The 27,759-nt window shown below is 34.4% G+C and overlaps 1 protein-coding gene across 6 annotated transcripts; it reads right to left on the reverse strand.

Moving 5' to 3' along the window:
- Positions 1-1,800: 1,800 nt before the first annotated feature.
- LOC126818592 (DNA-binding protein RFX2) lies at positions 1,801-27,192 on the reverse strand. 6 transcript variants are annotated; one of them, XM_050546067.2, is made up of 18 exons: positions 27,105-27,192; positions 24,154-24,224; positions 23,345-23,374; positions 21,671-21,785; positions 19,655-19,742; positions 16,336-16,420; positions 15,724-15,873; positions 12,442-12,519; positions 11,520-11,701; positions 10,184-10,300; positions 9,637-9,865; positions 9,006-9,097; positions 8,481-8,632; positions 7,407-7,504; positions 6,814-6,963; positions 5,929-6,137; positions 5,341-5,503; positions 1,801-4,031 (listed from the first exon to the last, which is right to left on the reverse strand). In XM_050546067.2, exons 2-18 carry the CDS (start codon positions 24,211-24,213, stop codon positions 3,549-3,551), a joined length of 2,481 nt encoding a protein of 826 aa, XP_050402024.1. In that variant the 5' UTR covers positions 24,214-24,224; positions 27,105-27,192; the 3' UTR covers positions 1,801-3,548. The 6 variants fall into 6 exon arrangements, with proteins under 6 accessions (XP_050402024.1, XP_050402022.1, XP_050402021.1 ...); XM_050546065.2 differs by having other exon boundaries at positions 5,350-5,503; positions 19,604-19,742; XM_050546064.2 differs by having other exon boundaries at positions 19,604-19,742.
- Positions 27,193-27,759: the final 567 nt, after the last annotated feature.

Consider the following 27,759-nt stretch of genomic DNA (forward strand, 5'->3'; position numbering starts at 1 on the left):
TAGCTAAGTTTACTAAAATTGTACATCTTCAAGCTAGATTACCTAAGTTTACTTATTTCTAATACTACTTTTTGAAATCTAAATCTGAAAGATATATCTGATAAATGAAATGATATAAAGCTAATTCCATTCAGACAGACCTATGCATCACATCCAATAGTAGTATTTAAGTTTAGCGGACACTCGTGTGAACAGTGGTTTGAGCTGAGTTCTTGGATTTCTGATAATTAGCCCTGTTATTTTGAGCATAATATAATATTAATCCCGTTTATTTTTTTGTGAAAAGTTCTAATGCCTCTTAAAGCTAATACTGAATTACACTCTGTATACTGGCATCCGTTCCATATACTCATTGATATAAGAATGGAAAAGTAAATTTCAATTTAATCCTAATTGCTAAATCAGTCTAATAAATAACATAATCTAAATCTATTTATAAACTATTAATGGTTAATTTTAAAGGGGTTGGTTTAAAATATCTCATCCAACTGACTTAATTTACCGAGATGACACAGCACAGTAGTAACAGATCAATTTATTTATAGTACATGTATATGGTAGTATGTTCAAGCCTGGAAATAAGACACCTGTTACTAGCCCAAACTCTATAATGTCTGGAATAGATTAGTTGATTATTAACAACATTTATTATATATTTCCGCCACTAGAATTCAAAATGTCAATGCCCGAAACCTTTTTAATACACAACAAAAAACATTATTTCCAAGCCGTCCTCATACAAGTTTTGATTTTAAATTTGTAAAAACTTATTTATAGTTTGATCTTAGAAATGTTCAATTACGACTTACGGACTACTTTGTATGTGCATCTTGAAGCTATGTTTTTATGACTGGTATTTATTTTTACTTTAACAATAATAATAATCATGACCACGAAACTATCTCTTAATTTTATTTAATACTTCATTGAATTCATTTTTTCGATAACAAAAACCCATGCAAATTCCATAAAAGATGGTGATAAACACTTGACAAGGCCAACCTGCAGCCAGGAAATTATATTATATTTTATCATCAAAATCAGAACATGCACAACCTTATTGTAAACTATGGTAAAAGAATAATACTCGAAGGCTAATCAAAAAAAAAAACCTGTGAAATTAATAGACACAAAAATTAACCAGCAAAGATAATAATTTAAATGGTGTACTACAATGAATATTAAATAGTGATAAAATGGAGTGAATTCTTTATAGTAATTCTTGGTCCGTACAAAATCGAGAGAGAAATGTTTAATTTTGCCCACAATATTTTTTTTTTGTTGGGAATAACAAATCATTGTGCAGGTGCTGCGTAATTCATCCACAATGAGGACTGATTCTTGGGTATCTTTGATCATAAGAACAAAGTTACGGAAAAGGACGCGGATACTGAACTGAGTTAACCTGAAAACTAAACTTGTGCAAGTACACTACATCTAATTTCAGAGCCAGATTAAGACTGGGTGGGTACGTGGGCTACAGTTACTGTATGAAATTTGTATCCACAAGCAACCCCTTGTATACAGTACAGTGTTTCTGTTTAGCCTACAATAAGCAGTTTAGAGTACTTATACATTGGTGAAGCATTCACAAACAAATTTAATTTTCACCTAATATCTGGAGGCCCACGAGCTGGCAGAGGGGTCCTTGCTCTGCAGCCCCTGAAGTCCATGCCTTAATCTGGACCTGTATAAATTATCTTCACTAGAGAATGCCGAGAGTGTGTTTTGTTACAAATTAAATAAATAGCTCAATCTATCAACAAGATAGGATATATTTACATACTGTTAAATTATTTACATACTGTTAAATAATTAAACAGACTCGAGGAGACAAATTTGTCTGCAGGATGCATTTAACTTTTTTTAAAAAAAAAAACAAAAAAAAAACATCCCAATTTTCACTCAAAAAACATTAACATTCAACAACTTTAGCAATACTAAAATGCATGCCTATATATAGCTTGATAGAGTCACATGACTTCATAATATTATATACAAATACCATATATAGGCTGTAAATTTAATTAGGGTGAAAATATATTACAATTATTTACATAGAATAAGGCTTTTGTTAATTAACACGTATAATACAATAGGGGCTGCAACGATATGGAATTGTTTTTAACATTTGATATCTTTAAAATTTTGAATGATTTCCATCCGATATATCCGGAGACACTATATTTCAATTATTAGATTGTTTATTTGCAAGGTCACACTAAAAACAGAAGAGTTGGGCTATAATATGCATGTACATTCAATACCCAGCCATGGGAAATTTTGTGCCAATCTTAAAACTGATCATTATTTGAGGGATTTTGAACTTTTGAACTACAATATTGGGACTAAAAATAATATCAGTGCAACATTGGCTCAATTCCGTTAGGCTGATGATATAAACAAGCCAGCACCATCTTTCGAGGCGTCTCATTATTCCGACTAAATCCAAACTGGGAGATTACCTACCATTGATATATTGGTTTTGTTTTGACAATAAAATATACAATCAAGCTGTGTACATTGTAGCATGTATTAAGCCATCATGATCAGCACCTCTAAGTTATTGTATAATTCAACAAATTGTTGCAGCCCTATAGATACAATATATCTATGTATAATGTTTTTTTGACACTGAATTCAATATATCATAAATAAAGATTACACTGGCTAAACTTTAGCCAATTTTTAAAATATATTCACGTACAAAACATAACGATTAATATTTAGCCACGTTTGCCAATTTTTTTCAGAATCTTGAGACATTTTAAAATGAACACAAAACTGGCACTTTTCTTCATTTTTAAATCCTTTGTCAACAGGTGCCAGCCCTACAACATCAAATTCTGTGATTAATAAAAAAATATATCTTCTGAAATTACATGCCACATTTTTTTGATAATGGCCTCTTTATGTATTTTCCGTCCACAAAACCACAATAATCTTTTATATAGAATGAATAAATTAAAGCCTTTGTATTTTACAAGTCACGTGTCAGCAGTTCATATAATAATATTCAAATTTAATAATTTAACATTCAACTAAAATAATAAAAGCAGAATTATCTTAACTATTAAAAGAACTATTTAATTCTAATCAGGGGAAAAAAGTGTTCGCAGAATAAGTGCATATAAACAATTCTATATTATCATGTCATATAAATTAAATTTCTTTATTTCATGTGTGTGGATTGTGTCACATTTTCACAACAAATGTATGACCTTTCAAACCAATTCAACTATTGCTGTTATTCCATGTTCAGGCCAAACCAATTCATTTTTAATTCTGAAGAATTTTCAAGGCCACAACATAAAAATTGAAGTTCACTAAATTTGTTCATAATGAACATGTTTGGTCTCGCGCCTAACTTTCAAGATATTGTGAAACCTTTGTTTTACATAATATGGCCTCAAAGATAAATTGTTTTTTTAAAACGAAAACAAATTTAAATACTTGACAACATTGATTTAAAACAGGAATATATAGAAGTAATCACATGGGCTTGCTAAAAAATATTTATTTTTATTATCTCAACACATCTTCGATCTTCATTCTGTTTTTAATCGCTTGATTTGTGGGCTTCCGTCAGTGCCAGCCGTTGAGGAAATGGGCATTACTAAGATGGTATGAGTCTTTGTGTTTCCCGTACTACCCACAGCTGGACGCACGGTTAATGTTGTCGGATTAGCAGCAGTAGAAGGAGTGAGAGTGTTCGTTGCACCCATTATACCCGTGCTAGCATTTGTCGATAAAACTACCAATTTATTTCCTGTTGTCGTATTAACAGTGGTGCCACCTATTCCATTAGACACCGGTCGAACGGTGACCGTCTGAGTCGTTGATCCCGTTGTTGTTGTTCCGGCCGATGTGTTTGTTCCGGTTGGCGTTAGCAACATGACTGTCGTCGAATTAGCAGCTGTGTTAGTAGTTGCTGGTTTCGTCGTTGTCGCGGCTGCGGATGAGGCAGTCACCGTTATTTTTTTGTCACTTTCCAGATTTCCCAAAGCTACAGCACTACTTAAATCAGAGAACTGAAAAATATAACATATTAACATCCTTAAAAAAAATAATATGAGTGTTGACAGATCGGATTTTCTCCACTGCATAAAATCTAATTCAAAAAGGACGCTTTCTGATCGGATTTTCTCCACTGCATAAAATCTAATTCAAAAAGGTCGCTTTCGGATGGCAGACATCAAATGTATGTTGCACGAGACTCGGCAACTGATGAGTGAATGATGGAACAGCAGTGTTTTTATTGGTTGTTTATAGTACACACGTTAAAATAAAACAAGGATAAATCTAGTCAAATGTTAAAAGAAAACTGATGTGACGAAAAAGTAAATTGAAAAACATCTGATAATGGGTCAACATAAAATATAACAAACAATACATGAATACAGCAAGGACAATTTCAATATGGTATAACATAAAACAAACTGTATGAATACAAGCAACCAAAAACATCAAATTATTGAACATATTTATTGATGGAGTTTTAAGATACATTATAGTAAGAGTTAAATCTGCCTATTACAGGTTTTTATTTTTGCTTCAAATGTTTTGTATAATTTTCAATATAATCATTTTCATTATCTATTTTTGAAATATAATAACAAGAATCTTATATAATACATCTTTAATGGCACTTGGCTCATTCCGAAGCTATATTATTTCTCTATGCTCAGTCAATTAATGCTAGGGAGCAGAATTTTAACGCTGCATTTCCATCTACTGTGCATTGATTTCCAACTGTCAAGGGTTCTTTTAAGCATATGCCCTCCAAACATTACTCTGTGGAGTTTGAAGACTTATTGCTGGACGGACACTTACAGGGTTCTGTGTAAGTCAACCAGAAATGAATTGAAATGGGATTTAACGTCCTACTGTTCTGCTCTGACTGGGCTAATGAAGAAGGGCATACGCCATACAGTGTGCTATGAGTGAAATTTAGCCCGGGCAGTGGCACTATGGCCTACTCTTTTATCGAATTCCAATGGATCTTTATATATGCATGCCAATGTATACAGTTTTTTGTCTCATCCGTCCTTGTCAGGCCCTCCGTAAAGCACCAGTGACAAGTGGAAACCATGTAGGAATATCCCAATGAACTTTCTCGGCCAATGCAGGGATCAAACATGCGACCTCTAGGCTACCAGGCCTGCGTCTTACCCTCTTAGCCACCGTGGCTCCCCGTTAGTCGACCAGAAAACAGACATAAGGAACATAGCATGCTTATATATACACATGTACATTTGAACTAAACATAAGACTACGAAAAAAATAATATAAACAAAAAAAAAATATCATGCAGAGAAAGGACAAGTTGTCTTTCCCTACCTGTCTCACCTCACCCATGACCGCTATAGGTGTCTCTCCTGTAGCTCGTGCTACTTTATGTTCGACTAGATAAAACATATATTCATCATATAATAAACGGATCAGATGAAAAGAACCAAAACTGGCAGCACTTCGTAACGTCAAATCTCTTATTACCATAGAACTGAAAAAATAGTCAACATTAATAAGACTTATTATTTGACTCAATTGGAAGGAAAGAAACATGGTCTGACTCAATGGGGTAAACTCAATAAATGAAACGAAATGTGGTTTTAACATCCTACTTTTCTGCAACAATTGACTTAACATTGATGGGCATACACCATGCTGTGTGCTATGCAAAATAGTTTGCTCGAAAGCAAGAGTAACAAGGTTTCTTTTATGTACACAGGTAAACCGTCTGTTTTTTATCCCATCCAAATGACTAGACACTTTACCTTGGCAGGACAGCTGCCCTGTGACACTGACAAGGGGGGGAAACAATGCTAAAAAAAAATCCAGAAGGACTTCCTCGGTTAGTGAGCCAGTGCCTTACTCACTGCGCCACCAGAATGATTCAAGAATTATCTTTCTAAGTTTCATACTGACCTGTAAAAGGACCATTTGAGCAGGAATTGTCGAGCAGCTTTAGGAAAATTGGGACTACCTTCGTGCGTTATTAAAACCTGATTGACGACACTCTCTAGCCAGATAGCCCACTGTTCTAAAGATGTCTGCTGTTTTAATGTTTTCTTGAAATCTTGTTCCAATTGTTGTACAACTGTGTCATCACATTGACAAACCCACGAAGCCTGTTCCTACAAAAAACATGCTATATTGTAATGAAATGGCGTTTAGCGCAATACATATCTGTACCAACAGGTCAAATGAAGACAGGAAATCTGGATTGAACAGCTGTATTTCAGTCTACTTTTCACTGAATTTCAATTTCGCAGAGTTTTTTTTAACATACGTGCCAAGGAGTACACAGAACCTAAATGTTTCCCCAAGGAAATTTCTAGGCCAGCTCCAGGTTTAAACCCAGGCTGGTAGGTGCCTATGTCATGAAATAATCTAATTGTATCCACTGAAAACTCTTTGCTTAAAGTCGGTAACATCGAAAAGTGCACTTTTCGGACAATATATAATTTTTCATGGCTAATACCACTCCGAGTCCAACATGCGACTCAAATTGATTAACATTTAATTGAGAAAACAAAATCAAAATATCAATGGCTACTATCTTCTGCAGTGGATGCCGAGAGTAGCAAAATGTTCCATTCATATCTTTGTAAATACTGACTGGAATTGGACCATTCCTGGACTGATAATCCTCTTCAAGGTTCATCGTTCTGATAAGCTAGTTTGATTTTAAAAAAATAACGATCGGCAACTTTAAAGGGTGCGAGGGATAATTTTGCATAATAATGATTCTAATTCTGACACCCATCCCAGGACAACATGAAATATTTAACAAAATCACTGTCATTATACCTGAACGTTGGCGAAGTCGACTCGATTGAGATCTGTCAACATCTGGTTTATTTGTGATGTATTTTGTAAAACAGCTCGTGCTGCCTGGGCTAAATGATTTAATGATGTGTAACGTCGTAATGTCTGAGCAAAGGCACTTACAGCTCCAATCTACAAATAAGAAGAAAAAAAAAGATTAAGATAAAAACATACCAGAATAAGGGAAATTTTGGCCCGACAGCGGTTCTACATTCCACTCTTATTTCGCATTCCAACTGCCAAAGGCCTTTTTATGTACATTTCAATGTGTACATGAGATCTCAGTTTTTCATTTGATTTGAACTAGACAGCTGTCCTTGTTAGTCCCTTCATCTGGTACAACTGCCAAGGGGAAACCACACCGGAATCACTGGTATACAATCCCGGAATGTGATATTGTACCGAGTCTTAAGGAATACCATAACAGGGTCCTGATTGAAACTTGCATACAATAATTTGTAAATATTTCAACTGAGGAAACGGCTAAATCCTTAAAATATTTAGCTTAAGTTTTCATGAATAAGGTTCCCGATTGAAAATAACTTACATACAAAATATTGAAATTATTTCCTTACCTTAGTTTTTATCATCTCATCAGGAACACCTTGCATGGCCGATTTCAACCAGTTTTCTAAACTTTTAGCAAAATTTCGAATCGCCTGAGTTAAGGAACCTAAAAGATACAAGAAATTTATACTAAGATGTTAAGCTCTATAAAGAACAGGGTGAAATGAGTTGTAATGTCTTTAGGAGCTTGGTGGAATTGGGGAACATGTAGAAAAGCAATGAAGCTATGCAAAGAATAGAAGATATTCCAGGCTGAAAACAAAAGGTCTTAGCAAACAAGAATTAAAGGTCAGATGCCAACTTAAAAATTAAAACAAGCCAGATTGTTCACATATATGTCGGAAGACTTACGTAATTAACCACACCCAAGTATAATACAATCTTTGTTTTGGCCAAGTTTTGACCAGATAATAAAAGTAGTTTTGGCTGTTCATGGTCTTAAAGCACATACTAAGTCAGTAAATAGTAACATAACACAAGTTCTGTAATTTGTAAAAGCTTACTTAATGGGAATAATCTATTTGTTAGGAATAGCTTAGTTTGTAATTAACATGTTTACTTACTAGGAAGAGTTTGTAATGTGTATACCAACCCGGAATAGTTTGTAATGTATATAATTGCTAGGAATAGTTCATGTGTATACTAACCCGGAATAGTTCATAATGTGTATACTAATCCGGAATAGTTCATAATGTATATAATTGCTAGGAATAGTTTGTAATTTGTATACTTACTAGGAATAGTTTGTAATGTGTATACTCGCTAGGAATAGTTTAGGTGTATACTTAGAAATAGTTTAGGTGTATACTTAGAAATAGTTTAGGTGTATACTTGCTAGGAATAGTTTACAATGTGCAACTTACTAGAAATAGTTTGTAATGTATATACTTACTAGGAGTAGTTTGTAACATGTTTACTTACTGTGAACAGTTTGTCGGGTAGTAGTTTGTAATGTGTATACTTAGCAGGGTATTAGTCTAACGTGTATACGTACTGGGAATAGTTTGTAATGTGCATACAGTGTATGCTCACAGGGCATTGTAATGTGTATTCTGGGCATAGTTTGTAATGTGTATACTTACTGGGAATAGGCCGTAGAACATCAGGAATTAGCACCTCAATAATAGCTTGATAAAACGCATAATCAGATTTACGAACAAATACATGGATTGGGTCGTATTTACATAAAAGGAATAATTTCTCCTTTGGTAATTTTCTTTCAAAATCATTATCACTGAAAAAGATAATTACAGTATGTAATAACGGGTATGTTCCTTCAACAAAAATTTGACATCTACTTCGGCAGAGTTCATCTATTTAGTTTGATATTAACAAAATTGGAAGCAGTGTAAGGAAATCTGAGAAGAGTAAAACATCACAGAGGATGGTTCTCCTACTTTTCAAGTTCAGGTGAGTTTAGGTAGGGGGTTAGTTATTCCTCTTTTTTCACAGCATGGGTCTACTGATCTGTCAAATCCAATTATTCAAATCTGAAATGGGGTTTAACATCCTGCATTTATGCATCAACCTGGTTTTAGAAGACAGGCACACACCATGTAGTGTGCTATGAGGAAAATTTTGCCCGGATGTTAAAAGGAAAGACTTACTTGTGTTGATCGATTGGTTGATTTCTCCAGAAACCTTGCCATAAAGCTTCAATCAATGAAAATTGTAAATTAACCACAACATCTACTATTGCCTGAAAATATCAATACAATTAATCAATTTTGATTTTCAACTGAAATATGGATCAACAGAACAAAGACAAGTCTTTTCTGTGCTTTTATTAATTTTTAAATGAAAGTTGTACAAAAGCTATAACTTCAATAGTGCCTGATATTTTTGTCAGGTACAACTAATATTGTTTTTTCCAGGCCTGAAATATAAACAAATAATCTACACAACTGAATTTAATAACTCTGAAGAGCTCTAATATTAATCTGTTTTTGTTCAAGTCTGGTGGTTGCAGACAGACCCTTCAGCAGTTGCTTTCTTGGATGATTCCAATATTCCACCTTGTAGTGCTAGGCAACCAACAGTTCTTGTCTGACTGTTGAATATCTGGACGTAAAATGAAGGTTGGTGTTAGAACGGGCTAGTTGTATTGTTGGCTGATCTCCTATATTTCATTTTGTGGTGCTAGGCAACCAACAGTTCTTGTCTGAACATAGGAACGTAAAATAAAGGTTGCCGAAAGAGCGGGATAGACATACTGCAACACCATAAAATGAACCCTACCTCAGCATGTTCTCTGTACATAAGTTCAAATATTCGGACATCATTTATCGTTATACCCTCTGGTAATGGTTGATTAATGACATCTATCTCATCAAAGTTGGGTATTGCTAGCGAGGCATCGCCTAGGAACTGTTGATGTTGTTGTTGTGATTGGCTGGGCTCATTTGAACCTGGGTTGTTACTTCCAGGTTGACTGGTGTCACTTTCACCGTCCACTTTACTCGAGGGTCTGAAATTACATTCACCATATTTACATTTCCAGCAAATTACATCCAACATATTTAAATTCAACTTTTTTTATACTACATGTACTTCTCGAAAAAAAGCATGGCTTCCAGAGAGATTTGTTAAGTTCTGATAATGAACGGATGATTCTGGTGATAAATGAAATGGGGTTTAACGTCCTACTTTTCTGCTCCACTGGGCTAATGAAGACGGGCCTAACAAATCATTAACGACTTCATGGTAATCTAGTAATAGCACTGTATTAGGATCAGAGTCTATCAGTCAGGTTAACGGAAACAAGATCTCTGACCAGAATACTTACTTTTTAGATTGGTACATGGGTTGTTGTCTCATTGCCATTGTTTGATCATCTGTATACTGATTTAAAGGTGAACTAGCTTTTATTCTTATACCATAATAATGATATTTAGAATTACCCCTAAAAAATACAAATATTATAATAACCAACCAAACTTAATGATAGGCCCTAAAAATACAATTATAATAAAGATAAAACATAATGCTACTTAGAATTAACCCTAAAAATACAACAAATCAATAATATAATAAAGATAGGCTGCAACAACCAAACTTACTTCTAAAAAGACAACAAATCAAAACTCTCTGAATAACGTAAAGATACATTATGTAAGATTTAGATAAAGAACTAGCCATTCTTGCCATAATAGTTCGAAAGTAGATATGTAAAATGAATAATTTGAAAATTTCATTCAAATTACTCTATTGCAAGCGAAGACATTAGCCTTTGAAGGTTTGACAGACGTGTGCAATAATTTCAACCACCGTACTGGTTGATTGAAGCCAAGTCTCGGTCCTCCATATTTGATTAAATCAAAGTATCGCTGAACCATTCTAATCTATTTAATATCGGGGAAAACTGATGCCATCGAGAGTTGATCAAGGCCTGGATCAGTTAATTAATGTCTAATTAATACTTTAGAAAACATTTCAGACCTAAAGAAAGACCTGCAATAGGCAGATTTTAGATTTAGAGAGAGAGAAATGGGGTTTAACGTTCACTTGACACAAACTAGGTCATTTCGGGACTAACATATGGTTTTAATTTTATTTACATAATTCGCTTGTGCGTAGGGGTCTCTAGCAGTGGGAGGAAACTGGAGAAAACCCACGAGGTTGGACAGGCGACCCTACTCCTTGCCACGTACAACCGGGGATTCGAAACCACACCAGTCGACTCAATGACAGACTTTATGATACAGCGCGCACACGCTAACCATTCAGCCATCCAACCCCCCTTTTAGATTTAGCTCTTGCATAATGCATGTTTAATAAAGATAGGCTGCAGCGCAACAAACATAAGCTCACAGCAGACAAGTGTTCTAAGCAGACAATGAATGCCGACATATTTTCATCTTATTGTTGGTAATAGAAACATTAACAAGACAATTCAAAATTTGAAAGGCTTCTAGTTTTCCGAGAGATAACAAAACAACTGGTAATTGATAACTTAAGCTGTTAAATTTATCAAAAAACACTGAAAATCAATAATTACATGTAGACAAGTTTAGCCTCTAGAATGTCAAGATTTGTCAAAGCAATTGGGTCCAAAATTTGTAGAAATGGGTCTTTCTTAAAAGAATGTCTAACAGATGTGAACACTGAATAAACAAACTCACCTTGTCCCTAATCTTCTCGTTCTTAATCCTAGAAATACTGATCTTATTAATTTACCAAACGAAGCAGGATTCATTGGATCCAAATTTGTTTCTTGACAATGTCGCAAATAATGATAATACAAAGTACTTCTTGGTAGACTGACACCTTCCGCAGTCTCATAATTATCCAACAACCATTGGACCTAATGGCCCAAAAACAAAACAAAAAAACAAAAATCATGCATGTATATAAATCATTAAAATAGTTCCTAAAATTACCCATAAATACCATTAAATTTTAAAAATCCACTCAATGAAGCAGTTTAAAAATCAAATTTTAAATTCAAACAATCTTAAAATGGTAATGTTTTAAAGAAATTTTCAAAATAATCAATAAATGGAATAGCAGAATAAAGAATTGATAAATTGATAATTCAGATGCTGGTTAAAGTTCTATTCTTATTACAAATAATTATTTAAATTTTTAATAAACTAATTCTTTAATTCAGATTACAATGCTCTTTATTTGATAAAAGTTTAATAGAGATGAATAAATTTAAAAAAGCAGAGAAAAATGAGCGTAGGACTTTGCAACGCTTATATGTTTTATGAATTTTTCTTCTAGAGTGATGGGCATGTGGCTATGATTAGCTAATATTAAGCAGCTATGTTAGGTTGCAAGGAAAAAGGAGGACCTATTTGAAATGTTCCTTGAAAACCTAAACTCCAGCTATCTTAAAAATACTGCTGTTTCATTCGCTGTGATACATGTAATTTAACCAGCTAATGAAATGATAGTATAATTAAAACATCTTGAAGTTTGTCGAGAACTTTGCCCTATGTTTTTAAATATGAAATCGTCAATAAAGAGCAATGTAAACCAACTACAAAATATCAGAAAAATAAAGTAGATATTTTAACGAGTGAAGAAATAGACACCTACATGTACTGAAGTACCTGGGGAACACGCAAAATCCAGATGACCGTTCACTGAGGGTTCCAAGCTGCCTTCATTCGGAAACTAATGTGTAGTGAAAATGTGCAAGAATTAATTTTTTTGACAATATGATATCTTGGAACAATTATAATTTATATATAACAAGTACACGTTCAATTTTCAAATCAATTCAAAGTGAATTTTGACACACAAAACAAAAACAAAAAAAAATATCATTTAGATGTGTTATTGTTATTACAAGAGTTTGTGAGGTCAAAGGTCACAAATATAGCATGCACATTCTTGTCAAATAAGCATTGTATTATATTTTAACTAAACAACTAAACATCTAGTAGACGACACAAAGAAGGGCAAAGAGACAGATGATATAACAAGATGGCTGTGATGAGATTTAAATCATTAACAACTGGTGATTGCGTGATCCTGTACCTAAGTACATTTAACTTAAATATCTTTTAAAACTTGTGGTTTGGAAAAAGATCTGTGGTTCTGGTTTTCTCAAATAATAAATAATGTTTGCCCTTTAAATCACATGTTTAGGATGTAGAGACAGTTCCCCATAAAAAACAGCACCTCGTTTATCACAGATATTGTCGGACACAAATTCAGGCTTTGTGTGGCACAGTTCCATTGTCCAGGCCAAATTTCCATCCTTTGAAACACACATTTCTGGTTTTCTCAACAAATAAATCAAGGAAGGAAATAAGGCATCTGTCACAGTCATAAGACAAATTAAGGATTGTCAGACAGTTCGCCATGAAATTCTACACCTGCGTGTATCACAGATATTGTCAAGTACAAATTCAGGCTTTGTGTGGCACAGTTCCTTTGGTAAAATCATTTTCTCCGCCACATATTTTTTATTGATATCTTTAATACATGTCCTGCTGTAGTACAAAGTCAAACATATCAGGTACTAGCTCAAATGTGCAGGACAGTTTGTCAGGTAAGGTAAAACTATATTCATCATTTCAAGATCGGGACTAACTAATTTTCTTTTTGAAACTTTCACAATCACATGCCCTTTTTGGTCATTAACAGTAGTTTGCTTCATTTAGCCTTATGATAAAGAAGTCCTATTATGGACTTCATTAAATTACAACAAAATAGTTGGACCCAATAGTAGTACTTCCAACTTAATTTCTTATTACAAATCATTACAAGCTTTGTACATGCTGTAAATTAGGATCAAACTTAAATTATCATCATGCAAACCTTTGTCTTTATAACATTTCAACATGCCAACTACATGTAAGAAACATGTATCCAGTCATTCAGACATGACACATTTACAATTTGTTAGTGCACGTGAAAGATTCCTTGGCAGTTGGAATTTAAAGAAAAGTGGAAAGAAATCCACTGTCCAGGCCATATTCCCATCCCTTGAAACACATACACACAGATAAAAAGTATGTTGGTCTCAAAATGACAAAGGTATCGAGTTGAAAAGATGATAAAACCTTTCCCTCTTATAATGTGTAGAAATCTGACATACGTTTCTATCCATTTTATATAAGATGTCATAATCTACTTAAAAACTATAATGGTTAGGTCTTCCTAATCCTGCAGAAGGACATGTATACAGGCAAGTTTTTCATCTTTCTGTGCACTAGAAACCAAAACCACACATTTTTTTCCATCATTACCGCAACTATTAACTACAAATTTTGATTGAAAGGACCATGAGCCAACCAATCTGATTAAAACACAGATCCTATTTCGTTTCGTTTTTTTAAAGTTCAAAATTTCGTTTTAATTGACTTTACTACACTAGGATCTGGAAGAGTTGTTATATAACAGCCGTTCTAGATAATGTGAGGAATTAAGCAATGAACAGTCTGTTACGACGACTTCTTGGCATGCCATGCACAGAACTGTGGGTAAACCACTAGAAATGCCAACGCTGATTGATTAATCAATGTCTGATGTCATAGGGTCAAAAGCCTCTTGTACAACACCCCTGACACGACCTACGAGTACAACTGTCAGATCTTCATGTAGTGTAGGCCATCGAAAGTATAAAGAAACAAAACAAAATATAGATCTGTATTTTAATCAGATTGTGAGCCGACATTATGACAGTCTATGACCGTCAATTCATGATTTTAAAATACCTTGCAAACTACAAAATTGTGAAAATTATCTTTTTTAAAAGAGATAAAAATGGGGTTAACGTCCACTTGACACAAACTAGGTCATTTCAGGACTAACATATGGTTCAATTTTATTTCAATAAATCGCTTGCACGTAGAGGTCTTTAGCAGTGGGAGGAAACCGGAAGGACCTGGAGAGAACCCAGGAGGCTGGACAGGCGACTCTACTCTTTGTCATGTACAACCGCATCTTCAATAGAAGGCTTGATCTCGCTTTAACTCTGTATCAAGACATTCACATAATACCCTGCATATTTTTCGGCACTAATTTCGATTGGGTACTCACCCTGCTTGGGAGCCTATCAGATTTCTTGATCATCGCGAATACCAAGTCTCGCGCTTTCCAGCTAAAATGTCTACCTGTGATAATTGAGTTGCAAAGTTCAAGGTTCGTTCAATGTCAAGGTTTCCGTGGAGGTCGCTATGTCACAACCTCTGGTTGGACGCTACTGTTCATGTGTCTGCAGATAATGTAGCTATAAGTTCGGGAACTGTAAAGTAACCTAGCAACGTCCAGATGTTGTAAAACTCGCAGTCGTTGCTTCAGGAACATGGTACACACCGGGAATCGAAACCATACCGACTCAATGACAAACATTATGACACACGTTAACCATTCAACCCCTCCTTTTTAAAAGAAATATCTTTTTGAGATTCTTGATAGGAAATAAAGTGAGGCCCCAAAAATATTTAACCAACATTTATAGAACGTTGAATTTCGTGACAATTTGATTCCATATCTTTGTAAATACTGAAGGGACCTGAACAAATTTATACTGATATTCCTTTCAGATTCAACTTTTACAATGTCGTAGTTTGCAAGCGATTCAAACTCCTTCAAATAACAATCAGCAACTTTCATACAATGAAACCAAATATATTTTTCGACTGATCGGCTCTTAGTCCTTTAAACAATACACTCATCTGATAACAATAACATATTTCAAATATTTAAAACTGAACTAATAAATTAAATATTAATTATCTTTATTCAATAATATCCTTAAATTTACCAACAGAGAATAATTTAAATAGTGGACAATAGACTAATGGTTAGTTCTACTTTAACAAGGGATGCGGGAAAAAAACCAAACAAAACTATTAAGATATTTACCGTTGCTGGTGATGCTCTTGTTGTGTGTGTGAGAGGGGTTCCTTCCCCATCCATTGTCCCCCCTTGTATGAGATAAGTTCCGCCAGATTGTTGAATTAACTGTCCCTGTACTGTTTGAACTGTTGAACCAGCAGGCACAATTCCGGAGACCTTTAAAATGACACAAAGTATTCACATAATCAAAATACACTGATTGTAACATGTAATTCCATTAGTTTTCAATACTTATTAGCTGTACATAGCATTGGTTGGAAACAAACTTGACATAATTGGACAACATGGTTACAGTTCTATGGACAATCTATATATCAGAGAGAGAAATGTGGTTCAATGTAGGCTTGACATATGGTTCAATTTTATTTCAATAATTCACTTGCAAGTAGGGGTCTTTAAGCAGAGAGAAAACCAAGGAGGCTGGACAGGCGACCTAACTCCTTGTCACGTACAAGCTGGGAATCAAACCCATGCCACTTGACTCAATGACAAAGGAGTTAACTGGATCAAGTCGACACGAATACAATACTATCTCGACCAATCACCAAAGCTGAAATGTTTACTGTTATCGTTGATATACTAGATAACAGTAATACTATGAAATGAAGGGTTACTAACCTGTGTGCCATGTAATTGTTGATAATAAGCTCCAGAGACAGGTGTATACATGGTACCTTGTCCATAATCATGATGATATGTCTGCCTACAATAGTATAAATATAATTAGTTAGTCAACAACAGTCACGAAAACTCAAAACTAGGCCTAAAAATATCATTTTTCTCAAGAATTGTGTAGGATTCTCCCAACTGCAACATGTAACCAATTAATTCCAAAAGAGTCTTAAAAGAGAACCAAGCTAAAAAACCTTTGTTATACAAAGAACTCGAATCTATTTGCTGAAATCTTAGCATTCATATAATTACATCTGCGATTTGTGAAAATTTATAGGCTTTAAATCATCTTAAACAGAAAATTATCCATTAAGATTTGAGCGATTTATATTTAACTGGCTGATATTAAATTAATATTAAATAATGTATTCCAACAGGATGTTTTCATTAACAGGTTTATGATATTAATAATACTTTTCCAATTTGTGACTGATATATATTGACTCCTGAAGACTCAACACTTAAGTCATAACATACATTAATTGTTTATTTGTATGGTTACATGTGCACTGCAAGGGTGAGAATTTTGAACAGACAGCGACAACTCGCAATGAATTAATTGATACAATTAATCAGGAATACATGTATTTAACACTGTCTGGTATAAATTATCAAATTATTCACAGTCTATGGTGTATATAGAGATTTGTCTAGTTTTAATTTATATTTCATGAATACTTCGAAATATCTGTTAAAATGTCCAGTGAAATCAAACACTGTCTGCATTGTTTAAAACTTGGAATGTCTACAAAGATTGTTTTGAACAAAAAATTTAGAAGTAACTTGCTAGTTTACATTTATCTCATCGGGAAATTATGTAAACTGACAAACATGTTTATAGCATTATGAGAGAGCAGTGCTCATTATCAAGCATGGACATAAAAAAACTGTGACATGTGTTTATGTCCAGACTTGGCCTCATTATACATGTATACTGTGCAAAGAAAAACAGCAGACAGTTACTTTATACCAGCTAACAGTAATTTTACAAATATTATATCCAGACAAATCTCTATTTATATATTAGTATTCTAAATAAAACTGTTAAACACACTTTAAAAGTTTCTTTAAAATCCAACAAGACTGAGGAAGATTTATACCACTAATAACAATTAATTCTAATCATCTAATCCATTATTTTGATCCAACACAAACACGTCAATCCCCCTGATTAATTCTAACACTTGTTCCATTAAACTCCTGATTTTGGTAATTGGTGTTCGATATCAACAATCAAAGGTTTTAACATTTTTTTTTTTTAATTATGAGAGAAATGCTAAATCTCTGAAGTGATGACAAGAGCAGTCTGTGGTGAACAGCTGTACGACAGATTAATGTAAAAGAAACTTCGAGCTTAATTCATCATTTGACAAGAGTAAATAGATCTGAAACATTATGAATTAAAACTCCAAATTTATTCTACACAAGACTGTACTTCTATTCAGGGGGGACTACTCTATCTTCCATTCATGTCTACACTTCTCCATCTGCATCAGTTTCTGATCCAGCAGCTACACAGAACTAAAAGACTTGTCCAGCCTTTGCTACCCTTTATAAGGGAGTGTCATCGATCTACTCGAATTATAAATCTCTGAAGTCTTGTAGAATTAAAATAGCAACTCTTGAAGTGTATCGACACACATCAAATAGGGCAGATGAAAGCCTTTCTGCTAGAAATAACACTAGAAACTCTGTGTGTGCAAATTATTAGAACATCAAATTACTACAACAAACAAAACAGAACAGAATCATGCGTGGAAAAATAACTGATGGTCAATGCTTCTATGTGTGCAACACAAGATTCTTGATTCTATGATCGTAAAATGCAATGAACGAAGCGAAAGATTAGCGTGTGAGAAATATCAAGTGTGTATTGTCAAATATCCATGCTCATTTATATAGTGCTTTAATGTTGAGGAATATGCACACCCAGCAATATTTGGGGTTGACGGCTTGATTTTTTCGAGAATATCTTGGACAAGAAAGTTCCTTTATAACTGTACTTTTGATTGGTGTTAACCAAAATGGGAAATGTATTTTAGACTTGGGATTGGAAAAATATTCAAGATTGTTTTTTTTATGCTAACGGGAAAATAGGAATAATATCTGGTTTAACATCCTACTTTTCTGTACCAGCCGAGCTAATGCACCATGCAGTGTGCTATGAGCCAAATATTGCAAAACTCTTCATCAAATTCACAATATGAAGGGTTCTTTTTCGTGCACATCAACATGTACACAGGACTTTTCTCTGTCAACACTGGGATTAAACACGGAACCTGCTAGTTAGAGAGCCAGAGAGAGAAATGAGGTTTAACGTCCACTCGACACAAACTAGGTCATTTTGGGACTAACACAGGATTCAATTTTATTTCAATAATTCGCTTGCCCGTAAGGTTCGTTAGCAGTGGGAGGAAAGCGGAGGAACCCCAAGTCAAGAGGTTGTACAGGCGACCCTACTCCTTGTCATGTACAACCAGGGAATCAAAACCACGCCAGTGCCTCAATGACGGACCGTATGATACAGCGTGCACATGCTAACCATTTGGCCACCCAACCCCCTAGAGAGCCAGAATATTAATCACAATGCAAATGTGGCTCCATCTGTGTCACGTAAACTAAAAAACCCTACAAAAACCAGGGTTATCGTGCAGCACATTCCTGACACATCCTACATGTATGTCCAATCTGCAGCATTATACTTATAAACGAAATTAACGTCCTACTTATCAGCACCAACAGGGCCAATGAGGTAAAATTTTGTCTACTTTTCATCGTGTTCTGTCAAGGGATCGTTTACATGGATGTCAATGCATACACGTGGCGACATTGTTTTTCTTGTCACATCCGAAACTCTGGATGCTTCTTATCTTGCCAGAACCTCCATTCTGCACGAATGACAAGGTAAAGGCAGATTGGAGACATTTTTCTTGTCACATCCGAAACACAGGATACTTCTTATTTTGCTAGAGCCTCCATCCTGCATGATTGACAAGGTAAAGGCAGATTGGAAAATCCAGATGAACCTTTTCGGCCCTAAAATAATGGATATGATAAATGTATACCACCCATAGCGGAATATTTTGGTCCCTTCCGACTCGTAGCCAGTATGTTAATTGATAAATAGAGCATGGATATAAGACAATGTTTAACTGTGAATCATGCCGAACACAACTTTTCACGTCTAGAAATGTTACCGCCTAAAATATCATACATTTGCCCATTTGAGGATGCGTAGAGGCTCGAGTCAGTTCCGTCTACGTACTGTACGTGAGCGGGATAAACTGTCTGTCCTTGATTGATTGTAATTGCTTCACCAGCATGTCCATGGTCAACACCATCTCCCATAGAAGCTGAAATAATACGAAACATTGATTAAAACACCAGCGAGATTTAACAATTTAACGATAAAATGGATAATCAAAACTTAGCCTGGATTGTCACGTACCACTGCTACGATAAACAATCTATGCTACATCTTCAAACATTCATAACTTCACTCAGTAATTTAGATGACACTTCAAAATATATTCAGTTTTTATTATCTATTTTTGAACTATTAATATTATAGCAAGAACGGCCAGCTTTTTATCTAAATCTTACATAATGCATCTTTAATTAACTCTTAACTGACCCACAGCGTCTTTTGTTGATACCTATAAAATTACCGTCAAGTACCCATAGCAACTTTTGTCGACAAAACCAGTTAGCCGAATGAAATGTTATTAGCTTAATGAGAGTTACTTCCCTTATAAACAGACAGCTTTTTATCATGTTTACTTCCTGTTTGACAGGTGATATGTCTAGGCCTATACGACAATTTGAATTACTTAAAAGAGATTCATGATAAATGATTTTTAGTTCACAACAGCTGAACAAAAAAAGAGAAATAACCATTATATACATGATTTTTTTGTATAAAATTCATATTTATGAAAATGGCATTAAATTTGGATTATTTCATCCATTTCCATAAAGGGTGTATCTACAGTTGTTTTTTAATGATACGACTTTAAAATGCATATCAATATTTTACCACTATTGACCATTATGACGTGCAGGCCACGAAATTTCAAATTTTGGCGTAACCAGAAAAATGGTTGCGGTTTTATGCTCTGCGTAACCATTTTCTTTGGTTACGTCAGATGACCATTGCGTAACATATTGGTTACATAAAATGGTTGCGCTGTTTTCATGTTTTATCCAGATTTAAATGGTGCTATTATTCATTTCCACTTGCAGTGAATGTATTTTTTAAAGAAATAACTTGACTAATTTATATTCTTTTATATTTAATATTATATATTTTGAGGTTAACTGTTTATGACTTAAATCCCACGGTGTCCCCATTTAAAAAAATAAAACGTTAGAAAAAAAAATGTTCCACTTCACTAAATCCCTATACATTTTAATAATGAGGGAATCGGTTCTAAAAATTACTAATGAATTTTCATTTTTGTATCATATCTGACCTTCAAAAACTGAAGACTACATGCGTACTTCATATTACACTTGTCACTTGCAATCATTCATCCAAGCACGTAGCATGAGATAGCCTCACTCATAGGTAGTGACTGATTGACAAACAGTATTTATAAACCTCGGCACTCTATACACAGTCTCAAAAGGAAACAGAATAGTTTGATGTCATGAAATAATATTAAAATAGACAGGGCAGTAAAATCGTTTAGATTATCGCTGGAGCGATGCAGGGGAGGGGGTCAAAGTTGACGACATACATACGGGTCATTGGTACTACAGCATGGCTGTAGTGAAAACTGAAAGGAACACGTGTAGTAAATTCTTTGGAAATATAGCCGACATGTTAAATAGTCAAACTAATTTCTCATTTTGTGTTTGAAAATCCAAAGGTACGCTTTCAAATATTTATGGCATAACTAATCATTTAAAGAATGAGGGGCGAGGGGCATTTTTAAATCAACCTGCTTGCAACTGGTCAATAGCCTACATGGTGTCAAAATACGTGATCGATTAAAGTACCGATAAGATGGAGGAATGAAATGCCAAGAATGAATGAATGGAGTTTGTGCTATAATACAAATAATTTAGACCTGTGTCACAAGTCATCCTGTATAAAAATTGATCAAATGTGAATAAATCTGTTAAAGAAATTTGTTAATGTAATCGATATTTCAATTTGCGTAACCAGGAAATCGGTCGCGTGTTTTTGAGGTGGCACGACCGCACGTAACCGATTGGTATCGTTCGCGTGAAACTTCGTGGCCTGACGTGGGTTTTTAAGAGTTAATGAGTGACTTACTGGTAGTAACAATATATTGTTGTGTTCCAGTGTGAGCTGTAGCAGGTTGTATTATTGTTGTTGTTTTATTACCAGTTACCGTCTGTTGATCTCCACTTGTCGTTTTAACTAGGGTCTGAAAATTACAAAATCAAATGTAATATGGTTAAACATTCTACTCCTACCTCGCTGATCAAGATGGGCATATATCATGCTGTGTTCTATGAGCAAAGTTTTGCCTTGTCTGCGGTTTTCCACCTAACTCTTATCAACTTGCAACTGTCAAAAGAGTCTTACATGCATGCCAATGTGTAAACGGGCCATAATGAGTGATTCATTCCATACTAATAACTAGATCACTGCTCTCTGCCAGGCATTCCTCTCTTCCTGCACCAGTTGCAGGGAAAAAGCATGCTGAAAAATCTTGAGGAACTTTCTCTAGCAACACCGTGATAGAAACAGGTACATGTACCTTCTGGTCTGTGCACCCACACATTACTCAATGAGTCACCCAAGGAGTTTAGGAGGGAGACAGTTAATTTTTGGAAGACTTCTACATATTATCCCCATGTTGACTACTTTGCAGAAGGGCACTGGCAAGCATCCATTCTTTTTTTTTTCACATGTTTACTACAGTTATTGTAATTATGAAGATACTTTGGTCTCATCAGAACTCAAGTACATCAGGCTTGGGTGAATCAGAACAAGAATTTATTACATGCAGACCAGATACTGTATACAGACAACTTTATGGATATCATTTAAGAAGTCAATTAACTGCAGGGTTTCAATGAGGGTACCCTTCATCGATTTAGTATTTAATTACCAGAAGTCTATGGAACATGTAACTGTACAACACTAGTGTCTAGACATTTCTATTTTATTGATCATACAATTTGTATTAGGATAATCTCTGATCATACAATGTAATAGTTTTAGATTCCGTGAATTAAACAATGGTGCAGTCTATCACACTATGTTCGTGAGTTGTAAAAGTCTATTATTAGTATTATCTATAAAGAATACTACATGTAAATTACTATGTAACAATAATAAGCAATGAGGAGATTAAAGGTTCCTAATTACTTTATAAAACTAAACTAAATTTTTATCATTAGTACATTTGGCTAGCGTCTTAACAACTTTAAAGTAAATGAAATTGAATTCATCTCCCTACTTTTGTGCACCAACATTATTATGTCATGCATGGTGCTATGAGTATGAGGGAAATTGTACTCAAACCATGTCACAATGCCACCTCTATTTTACATTTTTTTTCAATAAGTAGATCTTTAACATGCTGACAATGGTACATGTACATGTATACACAGGACCTCAGTTTTTCATACCATCCGAACGATCACTGACATGAAGAAACCCAGCTGGAAAATCATGATGAACATTCTCAGCCATTGAAAATCCCTAGGAACTGGGATTGAACCCTAGACTTCCTGGATAGAGAGTAGCTAGGCATATTTCACAATTCAGACAAAAAAGCAATCTATTATTATCAACAATGTTAGTCTTAGTAGTTCACACAGAAATAGCTAATAAAAATAGAATTAAAATTGATTAAGAATATAAAATTATTTGTTTTATTAAAAACGTAGAGTGGTGTAGCTACTTGGATTATTTTCAAGAGTGTACAAAGAAAAAGATGAGAATTGAGATACGCTGCAAACCACACAAACTTACCCCATCGGCCGTTAAATTTAAACCCAAAGCCTGAATAAAATATTTTATAGAACAAAATAAGCTTGAAATAAGGATACAGAGCAGACAGGGCTACAAGCATACAATAATACTATAATAGCCAACTCAAATTGAATACAATGGTCAGGAGAGAGAGAGAAATGGGGTTTAACGTCCGCTCGACACAAACTAGGTCATTTCGGGACTAACATATGGTTTAATTTTATTTCAATAATTCGCTTGCACGTAGGGGTCTTTAGCAGTGGAGGAAACCAGAGGACCCGGGGAAACCCCACGAGGTTGGACAGGCGACCCTACTCCTTGCCACGTACAACCGGGGATTCGAAACCACGCCAGCTGACTCAATGACAGACCTTATGATACAGCACGCACGTGCCAACCATTCGGCCATCCAACCCCCAACAATGGTCAGGAGTTTGCTTCCTTGGATAAGAAGTTCAAAACAAGCATTAACATCTGCTTCACTGTCACCAAGTGTTAATCCTGTTAAGATGCCTTTGACATTTATCTACATTTACATGTAGTGCTAATAATCAGGTAACATCAATGCATAGCTTAGTATATATGCAGATCTATATCGCTCTTCTGAAGAACTTCAATGTGTTTTTTTCCAATCAAAACATTGTGCAATTGATCCAAATTTTATTACACTACACCAAATTCAATAAGGTTTTAAAAATCGACATTGTAAGAAATCAAATTGTTTAATATGTAAGCTAGACAACAGTACTGTAATAAATCAATCCCAATACAATATATATTACGGTAGGCTATAATAAAACATCACAAACCTGCTGTACAGCAGCCGGGTTCATGGCTTGCAGGTCCGTGACAAACGCCTGGGTCGCCATTAATCATTGGTCTGCAAGGATAAAAGAATCATTTTGGTTACTTTAAATTTAATGGGAGAAAGAAAGAAATGGGGTTCAACATCCACTCGATACAAACTAGATAGGGCTAACATATGGTTCAATTTTATATCAATAATTTGCTTGCACATAGCGGCTTTTACCTGTTGGAGGAAACCAGAGGACCTGGATAAAACACACGAAGTTGAACAGGAAAGACTACAAGGCCTCCTTGTCAGGTACATAAGAGTGTATAAGAAGAGAATCGAAACCACACCACTTGATTCAAATACAGACCTTTCGATCTAATGCGCACACTTTTAACCATTCAACCACCCAATCGGTGTTGACATGAACAATAACATTCTAGTACTAGCGCCAGTTTGAGAAATAATATATCTGAAGGCTCAAGGCTGGTCTTGACAGTGGTGTGGCTTCAATTGACTATTCATGAAATTTGTTTTGGACTACCATACATTAATAAGATTAAATCATGGACAGATTTTAAACAAGACATTTCATTGCCACTAGTCTGGATAACTAAGACTAAAAATTATGTCGCCTGTTAAGAAAAGTGTATACATGAACTGCACACGCAAAAGCCAAGTCAATGCAGAGGCAAATGTTGATTCTGAAATTAGGATGGACCCCAATTTTATTCCTGGCTCAAGAACACCGACTCAACCACTGCATTTCAAATTTACTGAACAATAAATTGCAATAATTGCATGATAAATTGTGTGACCATTTCCAGTCAACAGACACATGTTGAACGATGAGCAGGGGGACATTATATTTAAGAGCTGCAAGCACACAATAACACCGAAATGTGCTGACACGACCCGGCCGTAACACTTAACAGTTTGTATTATAAATTAACACAACATCAGGACTTTAGTCTACACTGGTTTCTGAACACAGCAAGCCATCACATGTTTTATCATCAGCAAACAAGAAAAGACATTTTATAGGCTAAATTTAGGATAACATTGATTTTTCATTGCAAGAATATTAGTAAATAGAAAATTGTGTCAGTTCTATGAAAGCATCAAATTAATTCGGCTTCATGTTTGCAACCTTTCCACATCAAAATGATTGTATTATTGTATACAGACAGGCCCACTAAATATATTTATATTTGGCATTTCCAGAAAGGCAATAATACTAATAAAATAAAGTTAATAGAATCCACTCACTGCATTTATTTGGATAAAAATCTCTTAAAATGTCAAAATAAAGCATTGAAATTTAGGATGTGATATTCATGGATTTGTGATTAAATTTCTGTTTCAAATGATTAAGCAGAATTTGACTTGTTTATTAATTATAGTTCAGTATCTGGCTTACATCAGAATAGATTAGTCTGAGTAATCCATATATTATATATGGAGCAATCAAAGTCTTATTTACTCAGTCGAAGAATAGATGTACATAATTATGTAAGCGGACTTAAAAAAAGCTTATATTTTTTTGTAATCAAAAACTAAAACAGTAGGGTGACCCGTGCACTCTACAGAAAGTTGGTCTCGACACGGCTAAATGTGCACGCTTCAGTTGCGTGTCTCGAACTGATTTCTGACTACCCCGCACTCTCTTTGAGTCGATAAATAGCCATGGCACGTGCAATTCTTTACAAATATATCAACTATTACAGCCATAACAAATCTATTGTTGACGATTTTGAATAGCAGTAAAATTTAGCTTCTTGGTTATTACAGCAGCTTTAGAAATTACGTTTGTTTTATTTTTTAAATTGCTTTATCATTAACTGTACCGTTAAGAGCGGCATCTTTTGTTTTAGTACAAATACTATCTCTGAATCACTTTCTTTAGCAGGAACATGATACTAGCAGTAGTTTCATTTTACTTTTACAAATTTGTAAAAAAACAATTGTTGAGTTGGCTAAAGTGCTTATTTCTAAATTCAATTTCTTGTTCTAGCTTTCTGTTATGTTTCGTAAAAAAGTAGTCTTGATTATCCCGACCTGTCAATCAGACGTAGAATGGTCGACAGACTGGTTAAGCGAGACTAATTTAAAAACAAGAGCACGTAACCTATCTTTTACTCAAAAGTGTCTGGATGTTATGGACGACACTTGGAACCAGTTTTCAGTCTATTATTTATAGATGATTAATGGTCATAGCTTATTAAGTACAACATGATTGTTTATTTAGTGACTATAATTGTGTGAAACTGATTTGAGGCTTGGCATATATATAAATATTGTGGCGTAATTGTCAAGATATTTGGAGATATTTATTTATGGTGGGTCACCCTAAAAACAGGTAACAAACTTAAAGATTAAAGCTATAAAAAAACAATGAATAATATTAATATTAAATAACTTTAATAAGGTCTAAAAATCTAAATAACTTGTTTCGTTTCAGTCCATATTTTTGGATAAAAATAATATTTATAATTTTGATGGTGATGAAACAAAAAGACATGACGATGAATGGGCAATATCAATGTGACGTGAATGAAGTCATGTCGTCATAGATGAAAACAAAGTCGAAATCTTGACCTACTTTTGTGACTTATTTACAAAAATAAATAAGAATTGTCAGTATAAAATAATCAGGACATGAAATAATAATCCTTTATTTTTGATAGTTCTATCAATATATATCTAACTTAAAATTGGCAATTATAAACTCGTGACAATGTTTACTATTTTAAATTTACCGCGAGACCAGACCCGCACCGATCAAAAGAAAACGCCGCAAATCTTCGCCATTTTTATACAACAATGATGGATAACATACTTTATAAATTCATCCAAATACTCCATATTTGAGTGTGTTATTTCACTTGAAAATAGCAACTATGTTGCCTACAATATCAACTCTACTAGTTGATATCTTCATCTAATCAAATCGAAAAGAAAAATCACCTTAGTTCTGTTGGTGGGTAACAGTCGTCACAGCTACGGTGGCTATGGCGTTTATTCCTACGGCAACTGTTGCCAGACTCATCGCGTCAGCACAAACCATATTCATCCGCTTCAACGTCTGCACTATTTAGCTGTTAAAATCGACTAACCAAAGTGATATCCACAATAAAATAGAATATTCATATTTTCTATATGTGTACAATTATTGTTGATTACTTGTCTCGAAAATACCATCCCCACATTTCTTTATTTATTTATTAACTTCATGAACTAATTGATATCTCGGAATGCGCGTTGACATGCCAAACCTTAAGGTAGTGAGTTGTCCCAGAGCACGAGAATTAATTCAAGATGGCCGAAGCCAAAATGTAGTAATGTGGCGTGCTTGACAACTGAACAATTTGACACGACAAGATTGAGCATGAAGGCATGCGGTATCGTAGTTAAACAATGTCAATAAAAGATTTATTATTGAGTGGAGTTTTTGTTCACCCATTTCTTAATTTACTAAGTTATTTGCAGATAAGATTTTATTTCTAATCAAAGTTATTTGTTAGTACTTGGTTACCGCACGGCGTACTAGCTAAAAATACTATTTCAATTCTAATTTTCAATAAAACATTATAAAATGTTTATAAAAATAATACATTGTGAA

This window comes from Patella vulgata, chromosome 4 (genome assembly GCF_932274485.2).
Source record: "Patella vulgata chromosome 4, xgPatVulg1.2, whole genome shotgun sequence".
Classification (NCBI taxonomy): Eukaryota; Metazoa; Mollusca; class Gastropoda; family Patellidae; genus Patella; species Patella vulgata.

Coding starts and splice junctions, on each gene's coding strand:
- LOC126818592 (XM_050546064.2), bottom strand. CDS start 24,213: ATGGCGACCCAGGCGTTTGTCACGGACCTGCAAGCCATGAACCCGGCT. Junction 23,375..24,153: donor ACCCGGCTGCTGTACAGCAG/GTTTGTGATGTT, acceptor TATTTTATTCAG/GCTTTGGGTTTAAATTTAAC. Junction 19,743..21,670: donor ACAATATATTGTTACTACCA/GTAAGTCACTCA, acceptor GTATTATTTCAG/CTTCTATGGGAGATGGTGTT.